Source organism: Camelus bactrianus, chromosome 9 (assembly GCF_048773025.1).
Source record: "Camelus bactrianus isolate YW-2024 breed Bactrian camel chromosome 9, ASM4877302v1, whole genome shotgun sequence".
Classification (NCBI taxonomy): domain Eukaryota; kingdom Metazoa; phylum Chordata; class Mammalia; order Artiodactyla; family Camelidae; genus Camelus; species Camelus bactrianus.
The window spans coordinates 13,988,469-14,000,456 of record NC_133547.1 but is presented as its reverse complement, the minus strand read 5'-3'; the positions used below and the strand labels follow the sequence as shown (position 1 = coordinate 14,000,456).

Genomic DNA, 11,988 nt, shown 5'->3' with positions numbered 1-11,988 from the left:
ATAATCTCTAGGTCTATGCATGTTGCTGCAAATTGCATTATTTCATTCTTTTTTATGGCTGAGTAATATTTCATTATATATTTTGTATGTATATATATATAATACCTTTTTTATTCATTCATATGTTGATGGACATTTAGGTTGCTTCCATGTCTTGGCTATTGTAAATAGTGCTGCTATGAACATTGGTGTGCATGTATCTTTTCAAATTAGAGTTTTCTCCAGGTATATACCCAAGAGTGGGATTGGTAGATCTTACAGTAACTCTATTTTTAGTTTTTTAAGGAACCTCCAGACTGTTTTCTATAATGGCATACCAACAGTGCAGGAGTGTTCCCTATTCTCCACACCAATTGTTTGTGGACTTCAGAATGATGGCCATTCTGACTGGTGTGAGATAATACCTCATTGTAGTTTTAATTTGCATTTCTCTAATAATTAGCAATATTGAGCAACTTTTCATGGGCCTAATGCCATTTGTATGTTTTCTTTGGAGAAATGTCTGTTTAGGTCTTCTGCCCATTTTTTGATGGGGTTTTGTTGTTGTTATTGAGTTGTATGAGTTGTGGTATATTTTGGAAATTAAGCCCTTGTCAGTTACCTTGTTTACAAATATTTTCTCCCATCCATGGGTTGTCTTTTTGTTTCATTTATGGTTTCCAGGTGCCCTTGCTCACTCTCAAAGAGGAGTTGCTTGGGTCCTTAAATGGGATAACAATGGGGGCAGGTCTGTGGGTTGTGTAGGATGCTGGCTTAGGTGGTCTGTCTACCCGCTTGGTGGTGCCATGTGCAGGGATCATGCACAGTCCCCTGCTTTTGCTCCCAGCACCTCAGAAATGGCAGTTGGTTTGTGGCCTTTTTATATCCTATTGTTTATAATTGCCCCAGCTGCACAAGTGTGCAATTATTTTTAGTCTCTTATAGTTTCTTTGTGTTCTATTGCTCCAGGAGACATTTGTCCAGGTGCAAGCACTCTAGTAGAGGATGCCAGTCCCCCAGCCTGTCTCAGTATCTGTTACGTCTTTTACCAGTCTTTGTTGGTTTGTCTTATTGCATCATAAGAATTATTTGTATATTCAAGATACAAGTCATTGATTACATATATGTTCTATAAGTATTTTCAGCAAATCTACAGCCACTAGTTTACTTTCTGCCTTTATAGATTTGCTGACTGCCACAAATTACGCAGTTGAGATTCTCATATTTGGGGAAATAACAGGGGTCAGCACATCTGGAGTGCAATGGATAAGCCTCACCCTGGGAAAACCACCTTCATGATCATGCCAAGTAAGTATGACAGTCTCTGCTTTTTGATGGATTATTTAATTCATTCATATCTAACATTATGGATATTGTTGAGTTTATTGTTGCCGTGTTATTTTTTGTATTCTATATCTTATGTCCTTTTTGTTCCTCTGTTATTCTATACTTCTTTCTTTTGCACTAACTGAATATTTTCTAACATAACATTTAAATTCTTTTAATGATTTTTTTTACCATTTTAAAAGTTATTTTCTTAATGGTTGCTCTAGGGCTTGCCATATAGACCTTACATTATTAGATCTATTTCAGATTTAGCCCATTGAGATACAGGTATGTTACTCCTATATAGCTCTATTTCCTCTTCCTCTTTTTTTTTTTTTTTTTGCTATATTGTTATATATATTACACCTATATATGCTACATACCCTAAAATATATTATTTTAACACTCTACATTATTATATTACTTTCTATGATTTTATGCCTATTATAGAAGCTGAGACAAGAAAGGAGAACAAGTATATATTTATAGAGTTTGCTATATTAACCTTCTTATTGACCATTTATGGTTCTCATTTGTTCCTGTGGATTGGAGTTACTACCATGTCTCTGCTGTTGTTTCCTTAGCCTAGTACAGCTTTGCTCCCATTCTCCTTCTTTGCACTGTTACTGGCAAATATATTTCTACATGTTATAGGCCCCAAATATTATTATATACATATTGTTTTATTCAGTTGCTTTTTAAATCAGTAAAGAGAAGACCAGAAAAGAAATATGCATTTGTACACTTTTATAATTATGCAATTATCTTTACTAGTACTCTTTTTCATGTGGATTTGAATTATTGAATGGGATCACTTGCTTGCAACCTGAAAAACTTCCTGTAGTATTTCCTGTAAGGTGTCTCTGTTAATCTGCTAGCAAATAAATCTCTCAGTTTTTGTTTATCTGTCTGCCATTTTTTTTCTCTTGAAAACCCTGCAATTAGTCTTATTGGTATTCCCTTATACATTACAGGTTGGTTTGCTCTTGTTGCTTTCATATACTGTAAATGTATTTGAAGGAGCACTCACAGCCATGTAAAACAAAACAAACTTATTAACTGGCATTCTTCTGTAAAGAGGAGTCTTCCTTTTTCACTCCTTTTTTCTCTTCTTCATGGATTTTTGTTTATTTAATGGGCTATAATTAACTACAGAATTTACTGATGACATAGGAAAAGAATTATTTCAACTAGTTTTTAAACACTCTAACTGTATAATTAAGAGGGATGCACTCTAAAACAAGAGCTGACAAACTTTCTCTGTTTAAGGCCAGACAGTAAATAGTTATCCTCACTATTTGCAGATTCCATATTTTCAAACGTACCTACTTGTTAAAAAAAATCATTTGTAACCTCAGAGTCAATACTTCCAGCACTTTTGTGATCATTCATGGACTTGTGAAGATCAATGACAAATGAGTCCCCCAGCACAGGTTCTCAGCAGAGGTCAAATAAGGGAACCTCTGCCTTCTTGTTTCAGCTATACTGTACCCTTTTTATAGTGTAGTCAGTACCACTTTTTTTTTTTTCTCATTTCTGTGCTTTTTGTTGGTGATTTTGCTATTTAAAATAGCCCCCAAGTCTATGCTGAAGTGCTGTCTAGGGCAAGAAGGCTGTGATATGCCTCGCAGAGAAAATATATGTTAGATAGACTTCATTCAGGAATGAGTTATAGTGCTGTTGGCCTTGAGTTCAATGTTAATAAATCAACAATATATAAAAAGCGTCCTTAAATAGAAACACATAAAACAATGTTATGTATTGATTGGTTGAGGAAAATGTTGTGACCAGATGCCTGTGGGAAACTAACGCTGTATTTCTGCTAGGAGCAACAGTTCACTAATTCAGTGTTTGCAACAACTTTATAGAATAGTAACTACCCTGAAAAATGAGAACCCACAGTATTTTAGGCTCCACAGGCCAGTCTACATTAACTACTTAATCTGCCTTTATAGTTCAAATGCAGCCATAAACAAAACATAAAGGAGTACAGCTATGTTCCAATAAAACTTTATTCAAGGACACTGAAATTTGAAATAGATATTTTCACACCTCACAAAATATTGTTCTTCTTGATTATTATTATTATTGATTTTTTATATCCATTTAAAAATAGATACCATAGACACTCACTAGCTGTAGAACAGGTGGCAGGCCAGGTTTGGGCTGCAGACTATAGTTTCCCAACCCCTGCTTTAAAAGAACTGCAGAATTTAAAAGAATCTAAAATTGTACTGAGGGAGGGTATAGCTCAGTAGTAGAGTGCGTGCTTAAGATACCCGAGGTTCTGGGTTCAATCCCCGGTACCTCCGTTAAACAAATAAATAAGTAAACCTACTTACCTCCCCCCCACCAAATTTTTTTTTTAATTGTTAGTAATAATATTGGTATTGCAAATGTAAACTATTTGCTGGTGATTCTAGGCTAATGCAAATAAATAAATAAATATGTTCGTATTACTAGGAACTAGAATTTCTGTTAGAGAAAATGGGCAGAAATATAAGAGGTAAGAATAAAACCCTGCAATGTTAAATTTGAATTAGTAATGTCAGTATAAACTCATGCTTTGAGTCTGAAAACAAGTTTCTTGCCCTCTTTTAACAAAGGGAATAGAGTGTCTGATCTAGAATCCAAGATATCTGACTTCCTAATTGTGGGCTGTCTACTGTAGCCATACTGCTTCTCTTTTGTGTAAAGATTTTTTTTCATATACTAGGGCTTCTTAAATTTTCCTAACAAAATCCCCTTAACACTATGAGACAGGGAAAGTTCATTAATGGGAATTCCGGGCAGAAGCCAACTAACGACTTCATGGCAGGAATTTCCTTTTAAGTCTTATTTTAAAAGTAATGCTTATTCTTCTCCATAGTAAACCTGTGATTAGGTGTAAAAATAAATATATTTTTTCAGAAAAAAAATCTGTTTTTTCACAAAATCCTTCAGTAAAGCTGATGCTCCTTGAAGATGTAACATTCCTCTCTCTCTTTCAGAGTTGAGGACTGTCAGGCTCTTGGTCACATCCAATCATTCAGATAGCCAGTTCTTCACAGTCCTGCAGACACGTACCAGAGCACACACACTAGTCATACAATCAGACATGTCGTTTCTCAGACACACACTGAGTGACTCACATCCGCATCTGCAGGGAAAGCCCAAGGAAAAGAAATCTATCAAAACCGGGCCACAGAATTGTTCACCGTCAATTATAGATACAGAAACGCAACTTCCCGCCCTCACAGTCAGCCCCACTATCTCACAGGCCCCCACAACATTCTCAGTCCTACACAGCCCGACACAATTCCAGTCATAAAATCATCATGAATCGCAATCCCCGCAGTCGCACCATCTCAAACACAAACCAGCCACAATGAAAAGATCGCACCCAGAACCACTCCAAAGACAGACAGACCAGCGCCGTCCTCGGTTACAGACCTCCCCAGTTGGCCTCACGGAGAGTTACGCACACCCATAAACGCGCCAGTCGTTCGCCCCCGCCCCGCTGCAGGCCCTGCAGCTACTTCAAGACAAAGAACCGAAAGCCCCGCCCCCGCTGGGGCCCAAGTGGGTCTCCGTGCCCATTCGACACAGCTCGCTCGACTCGGCTCACTCACCGATGCTCCGCCCCCTGGGGCCTGGCTGCGCCTGCGCACTCAGCGGGTGCAGTCCGAGCTCCCAATAACCCCCGCGCGCGGCCCGTTAGGCCCCGAGGGTGGTGAACTCACCTGAGCTGTCGCGCCCTCCCTTCCACTCGTCATCACCGTCAGGCGAGTTCGGCGCCCCAGATGAGCAGTCCTGGCTCGGAGTGTTTCGGCCATCGGTAGGAAAGGCGTTGCGCCCCGGGGATGAGGCGAGGGAAGAGAAGCGCAGCGGCACCGCATAGCGTTGGGAACCCCGCACCTCAGCCCCGAGTGTGCGCGAGAACGGCGGTGGTGTAACGCGGTGTAGTGTGTGTGGGCGTGACTGGACCGGGGTGTGGCATCGGGACTATGTGCGGTTGTGAGCCCGGAACTAGTGGGTTTGTGTGACTGAATTGGGTGCAGAGTCTCTTGAGTGACCGAAGGTTGCGGTGGCCGTAGGCTGTGTGATTCCGACCGTAGCGTCACAGCTGAATCTCCTGCCAGCCTCAGAGAAATGGCCCCTAGTCAGTTATCTGAGAGCCAGAGAAAAGACTCCCAGCAAAAAAGCTCAATTCGCCTTGGGATAGGAATGTTGGAAATGAACGTGCCCCCTAGGCTGGCTCTTGGGAGTATTCCCACCGCGCTACATCCTCGGGCGCGTTCGTACCCTGCCCCGCACCGTCCAACTGCAGGTTTCAGAACCGCCGAATCCCCTCCGGGAAACTGCTCTAAAGTTCTTTTCCAGCCCTGGACATCCGTGACCCTGGCTTTTCTCTAATACCGGGAAGGGTCCTTACTCTCCCTCTTACTTCACTCTGGGTATGTGTGGGCGGTGGTTGGTGGGACAGGTGTGGACTGTTCAGCCAGGATGGGCTGGACTCCTAGAAAGGCCTGTTGTTTTAAGATTCCCTTCTTCCTCAGTCCTGTTAAGCTAAGAAAAAGGCTGTGACGAGGAGGAGGAGGAATGAATTGCTATTGCCCATTTAAAAGTCAAGGCCAAGGCAAGTGGGTATTTCCTCTTGTTCAGTGAAATGCATCCTTATTTTTTAGGACGTGGGAACATTTGTTTCTTTCTCCTTAGTATGACCTTTCCATTAATTTGAGACCTAGTTCCCCTTCCTAGTGCCTGCATGCATATATCTATGTGGCAGGTACTTCCTTTTATTTCTGAGAGCTTTCTCTTTATAACTATGTGTAAAGCTCTTAGGACAGTGCCTGATACTTTTTAAGTACTTAATAAACATGAGCTATTTGTTAAGTAGTGATTTGGGACAGTTCCCCATTGGCCTCCACTAGATCAGGAAAAATGAAAATATCAGGCTAAGTGTGTTGGATATATCCTAGTTTTAAAAGATGAGGTGCTCAAACGATCTGGAACAAGAATTCTTAACTAGTGGTAATTTAAATCCATTTGAGGCTTTCAGGGTACCAGAAACCCCTTGAAATTATATGTAAAATTATGGATATTTGTCAAAATGCCATTTTCCTGGGAAAGAGGTCCATAATTTAATGAGGTTATCAAACCATGACCCAAAATGATTCACATCTGCTGGCCTAGAATCAAAGATTATAATATCTGAGAATGTTCTTTGGGAAGAAACTATATAAAATTAGTGTCTAACAGTAGAGAATTATTAAATAAATCATATTTCATCCATGATATGGGATTTTATGCCATTGATATTATGTGATTCATGAGAAGGAAAAAAAAGTAAAATGATCAATTTTAAGCAGTAGTCATAGTTTTGGACAAGATGACTCCAGAAATTTTTCGTTATGTTTGAATCCCTTTCAATAAACCAGGGATTTGTAAGACATTGTGCAAGGATTATATCTAATATAAAACTTCAAAGAGTTATTCAGTGGAGAAAGGCAGAGATAGAGCATCTGTTGTGTATCAAATAGTGTTCTGTCTGCTTTGGCATACTCTTTCTAAATCTGGGAATGCTGCTTACCTTCATTGTGTTCAGTTACTGGAGAAAGATAGTGAAGATAGCTCATTGTTTTGATGAAGAACAGTGAAAGAACTGAGGATTGTTAACTATTTCTGCCATGCTGATTTTTTTGTGTGGAACCCACTTACATCACAGGCCTATGACTCACATTTCTCTTAACAACCAGAAGGTACTCCTTCTCCCAACTCTTTTTTATTTTGTTTGTATGAAAATAGTAGTTTAATTTTTGGTTTTGATGATAAAATTAATGCAAGTTTATTGTAGAAAGAATAAAATACAGGAACCTAAGGAAGTTTTAAGAAGAAAATTTAAATTGCCCTTCGTTCCATTATCCAGAATTAATGAATATTACAATATTGATGTTTGTTTTTCCATATATTCTTTCTGTGCACTTGTGTACATATGTTTGCTTTGCAAAATAGAATCATAAAAATTGTTTATTTAAGGAGATAAAGAATCTCCAACTCTTTGAAAAAGGAATCCTGTGCAGTCATAAGATTTATTATATTGCTATGCCTGTACAGCATAAATGTGAGTGTAGTGGTTTCCCTCTAATTTGAAAAACCTTTCCAGAATTTACCCTTTTCAGGATTATGGAGACATTGATTTCTGCTAATATTATTATTTAAGAAAAATTACATTCTCAAGCCAAGTTCTAAAATTTATTAATGTAAGAAAGAGCAGTTCTGGAAATTTCAAAAAATTTACTGTAATAAAAAACCTCTTTTGGGGCATTTTAGTATTAAATTATTAAAGATAACTTTCATTAATAAATGAAATAAAGGATATGTTACGTTTTTCATTTTATTCAGTGTTTATTATAAGCCATTGTAAGTGCACTGTAAGTATTAATTATATTACTTAACCTTCACAATAACCTTGTAAGATAGATACTGTTACTATTCTCCAGTTTGTCAATGAGGAAGCAGAGGCACTAAAATTAAGTAACATATCCGAAGCCTCCTAGTTGATAACTGTCAGATTCACATCCTGGATCCTGACAACCAAGCCTGTGTTGTTCATGTATAAGAGTCAACCATCTCCCAATATTGTGCATCTTTTTAGCCTGCCTGGTGTACGTGGCAGTTTATCATGTATATCTTCATTAATTAATATGAGCCGATATCTTCATTATTAACAATTGCACAGTATGCCCTTATTACAGTGGAACATAATTTATTTACCTTGTTACCTACTGTTAGGTGTTCTGATTTTTGGTTATAAATTATTCTTTGTTGAACTTCTTTGTGTATACTTTTACAAATACTTCCTAAGGATAAATTCCTAGAGATTTCTAAGTTGAATTATCAGACGTTTTTAAAGTCTCATAGTATGTCAGATCCTGTGCTACTACTTGGGGAAAATACTGTGACTAAAATCCTTAAGTTGCTTATTATCTATCAAGGTAGATAAACCTCTACAAGAATAAGACTAAGATAATATAAACTCAGTGAAGAAGTCAGATGGTGCTTGGGAGTTCCTAGGAAGGAGACATCATCTGATTATAGCAAGTACTATCAGATTGTGACCAAATAGTACCAAACCCATTGGATTTCTATGGAGGTAAATGTATTTTATGCAGTAACTCTTATGTCTCATAGGGTGGTTTTGTTTTGTTTTTGTTTTTTTTCTCATGATGTTGATGCAAAGCAAGACCAACAGGACAAAGAAAACCCAGTAGCTATTTGAAGGGTATCATGGCTAAAATGACTAGATCAAAAGCAAGATAAATTCGTAAGTCAAAGTTATAATAAGGGGGAGGATATAGCTCAAGTGGTAGAGCACTGTTTAGCATACATGAGATCCTGGCTTCAATCCCCATTACCTCCTCTAAAAATAAATAAGTAAACCTAATCACCCCACTCGCCCACCACACACACACACACACACACACACACACACACACACACACACACACACACACACACACACACACACACACACACACACACACACACACACACAGTAATGAGAGGCAGCAGCAGTGAAACAGGGGCATTAGTTGGAAATGTTTTACCTTTCTTTGCCAGGCAAAAATATATAAACAAACTTAGAAATCATAGAGTTGGTTCAGATATTGGGAGCTGAAATAAATAAAAACAGCAGCTTTTTTCCTCTAAGGGATGACTGCTTTTTAAAAAATGAATCTCTTTCACCTATTTGAAGAAAAGCTTCCTTTTTACAAAGTTATATATTTCAACAGTATATATGACCATATAAAATTATGCAATAAATTTAAACAAAAAGAAAATTAAGATCATAGTGTGGAAATCAGCAATCTTTGCAGATTTTTTTCTGCCTGTTGATGCCTGTTAATGTATCTTTATGCTGATACATATATATGCTTTACAAATATAATCATAGAATCCATTTTGTTATATTTTTCTAAAGACTGCGTATCTTGAATATATGTTCTTATGCATTTTCTAAAGCTTAAATGAATACAATATTGTACATTAACTATACCTCAATTAAAATTTTTTAATAATAAAGCTTAGCATTTAGTGATTACTGTGCACATACATGAATATACAGATACATATAGGTGTTTTTACCTGCCTTATCAGGATTACACTAGTCACAACCTGTATTCTTCACTCAGCAACATGTAGTAAATGTATTTCCATCTTTCCAGTTAAAGGTCTACATTATAATTTTTGAATAGCAAGTTTTTTCACTCTATGGATTCTTTGTAATTTGTTTAATCTGTTTCCTACTGAAGGACATTGTAGTTCTGAAGAGCTTTTTCCCACTATGAATAATATCCATCAGCACATTCTTACATCTTTGTCAATATATACAGTTTTTTTCTTTCATCTCAAAAGTAGAATTTCTGAGTCAAGGTGTTTGCATGGTTTAAATGCTGCTTGCACATACTTTTAAATTTACACAGACTGCAGGTGAGAATGTTCATTTCCTTACAAACTTGCTAACATGCACATCAATAATACTCAAAGTGAGATTTAATATCTTTTAGTAGTTTGATGTGTTATTTCTATTTATAGTGAGTTACACGTGCTCATGTTTTTCTTTTTGAAACGAGATTCTGGGTTTCATAGGAAGAGCTAGAGTTGAATGAAAGCTGACTTTGTGGTTAGAAAAATAAGGATTCCAAATGCAGCATTGCTGCTTATTAACTGAATTTCTGCAAGTGATTTCGCTTCTTTTAGTATGAATTTTCTCATCCATTGCATAGATAGGATAATTAACTACATAGCAATCCTGAGGATACAGTTAAAGCGTGTAAAATATCCATTACATGAAAGTCCTTATTTATTTTTTGTTTTGTTTTTCTTTTTTTATTGATGTATAATTGACATATAACATTATATTAGTTTCAGATGTACAGCATAATGATTTGATATTTATATATATTGCAAAATGATCCCCACAATAATTCTAGTTAACATCTGGTCACCACACATAGTTAAAATTTTTTTCTTGTGATGAGAACTACTTACTTAACAACTTTCAAATATACACTACAGTATTATTAACTATAGTTGCCATGCTGTACATTACAACGTTTATTTTATAACTAGGAGTTTGTACCTTTGACCCCCTTCAAGTATGTCATGCTCTCTACCCCTCCTATCCCCCCCCACCTCTGGCAGCTGCCAGTATGTTTTTTGTATCTATGAGCTTGATTAGCGTTTGTTTGTATTTTTTAGATTCCACATATAAGCAAAATTATGCAGTATTTGTCTTTCTCTGACTTATTTCACTTAGCACAATGCTCTGAAGTTCCGTCTATGTTATAGCAAATGGCAAGATTTCATTCTTTTTTTATGCCTGAATAATATTCTTCTGTGTGTGTGTGTGTGTGTGTGTGTGTGTGTGGTGGGGAGGTCCAGGGAGGGGAAAGGATATATTAAATCCAGTCATTTGGGGAATTCTGAGGCCTATCTGATCTCACTGCCTCTTTTTTCTTCCCCTAGCTCTGACTTCTGTGAACTCTGCTTCTCCAGGCAAGTAAACCCCAAGGAGAACTGACCAGTTCTTGAATTTCTAAACCATGGCCCATGTAAGTTACTGTTTCTTTCACCTTCTAGAAATACTGTCATGTTAAGGTCCTATGAACTTATCTTTATCCTGAAACTTCTTGAATGTCAGAGCCCAATCTAAGGACTTTCTCCCAGTTCCTCCAAATCCAGTGAGGGATGAGGCCAAATAGCATAATGCCTGTCCTGTGAATCCTCTTTCTTCCGTCATTGTTCATGTATTCATTGAATAAAACATTTGACATCTCTTGTATGTGCTCAGTCTTTTACCAAAAGAACAGAAGTGAAATCACTTAAGAGAGATGTTTGACTACTCATGGGAAAACTGAATTTTTCCAAACCTGAGTTTTCCAAGTATATAAGATAAGATTTGTTGTTGGTTGGCCTCAACCTCAGTGTATGGTTTTAGAATTAGGCTTGTGATTGGGTCTGCATGCAGAGAGATTGTCTCTGCTCTGGGAAGCTTTAAGAGTTGTACACCAGAAACAGGGTTCCATGTATCTGAACAACAGTGCTGGTCTAGAATGACATCTTTGTGATTCTGGATCACTAGTATCCAGAAGCTACATCAGTATCCTCTACCTCAGGAACAAGGAATGCATATAGTGAGGGATGGAAAACAATAGGGAGGATCATGCAGATACATGAGTGGTTGTAATCCCTCAGAATTGAGGAGGACCTTAAATATTTTGTATAGACAAAAATAGTCTGGTATAGAATGATTAAGTCTGATATATCCATTGCATAGACTGCTTTTTTAACGTTCATTAAAGAATTTGTCATAAATGGGGAAATGCTTATGATATTTTCTGATTCAATTATGAACTTGGAAGAAATTCTTTACTTGTATTCAGATTCTTTTCTAACATAGAGATATTGTAAGAAAACTTTTTAAAAAATATGTTCTTTAAGGAGAAAGGGTGGAAAAACTCACATTTCTTGAGAATTTATGAGGGAGACATATAGCAAGTTTGTATACAGTATTTCATTTAATTAGAAAACTGATTATTTTTTTTCCTTCCCAGACATGTTTGGGCAGTTAAGATACACCAGAGTATACAAAGGGCTTCATCTGTAGCAGCAGGACCCTTCAGGAACATAGGCTTCCTG

At 37.2% G+C, this 11,988-nt stretch overlaps 1 protein-coding gene and 1 non-coding gene across 2 annotated transcripts in view; one reads left to right on the top strand and one right to left on the bottom strand.

Annotated features, from left to right (window-relative positions):
• Positions 1 to 1,131: 1,131 nt before the first annotated feature.
• On the bottom strand, positions 1,132 to 1,295 carry LOC123618232 (U1 spliceosomal RNA). The gene has a single exon (XR_006726639.1). It is a non-coding gene; the product is annotated as a U1 spliceosomal RNA (small nuclear RNA).
• A 3,692-nt stretch (positions 1,296 to 4,987) lies between these two features.
• LOC105072626 (uncharacterized) overlaps positions 4,988 to 11,988 on the top strand; it is a 58,108-nt gene continuing 51,107 nt past the window's right edge. Inside the window, exons 1-2 of the mRNA XM_074370860.1 lie at positions 4,988 to 5,122; positions 10,816 to 10,901. Coding sequence (XP_074226961.1) covers positions 10,893 to 10,901 — 9 coding nt within the window. The 5' untranslated portion in view covers positions 4,988 to 5,122; positions 10,816 to 10,892. The remainder of the gene's footprint in view (positions 5,123 to 10,815; positions 10,902 to 11,988) is intronic.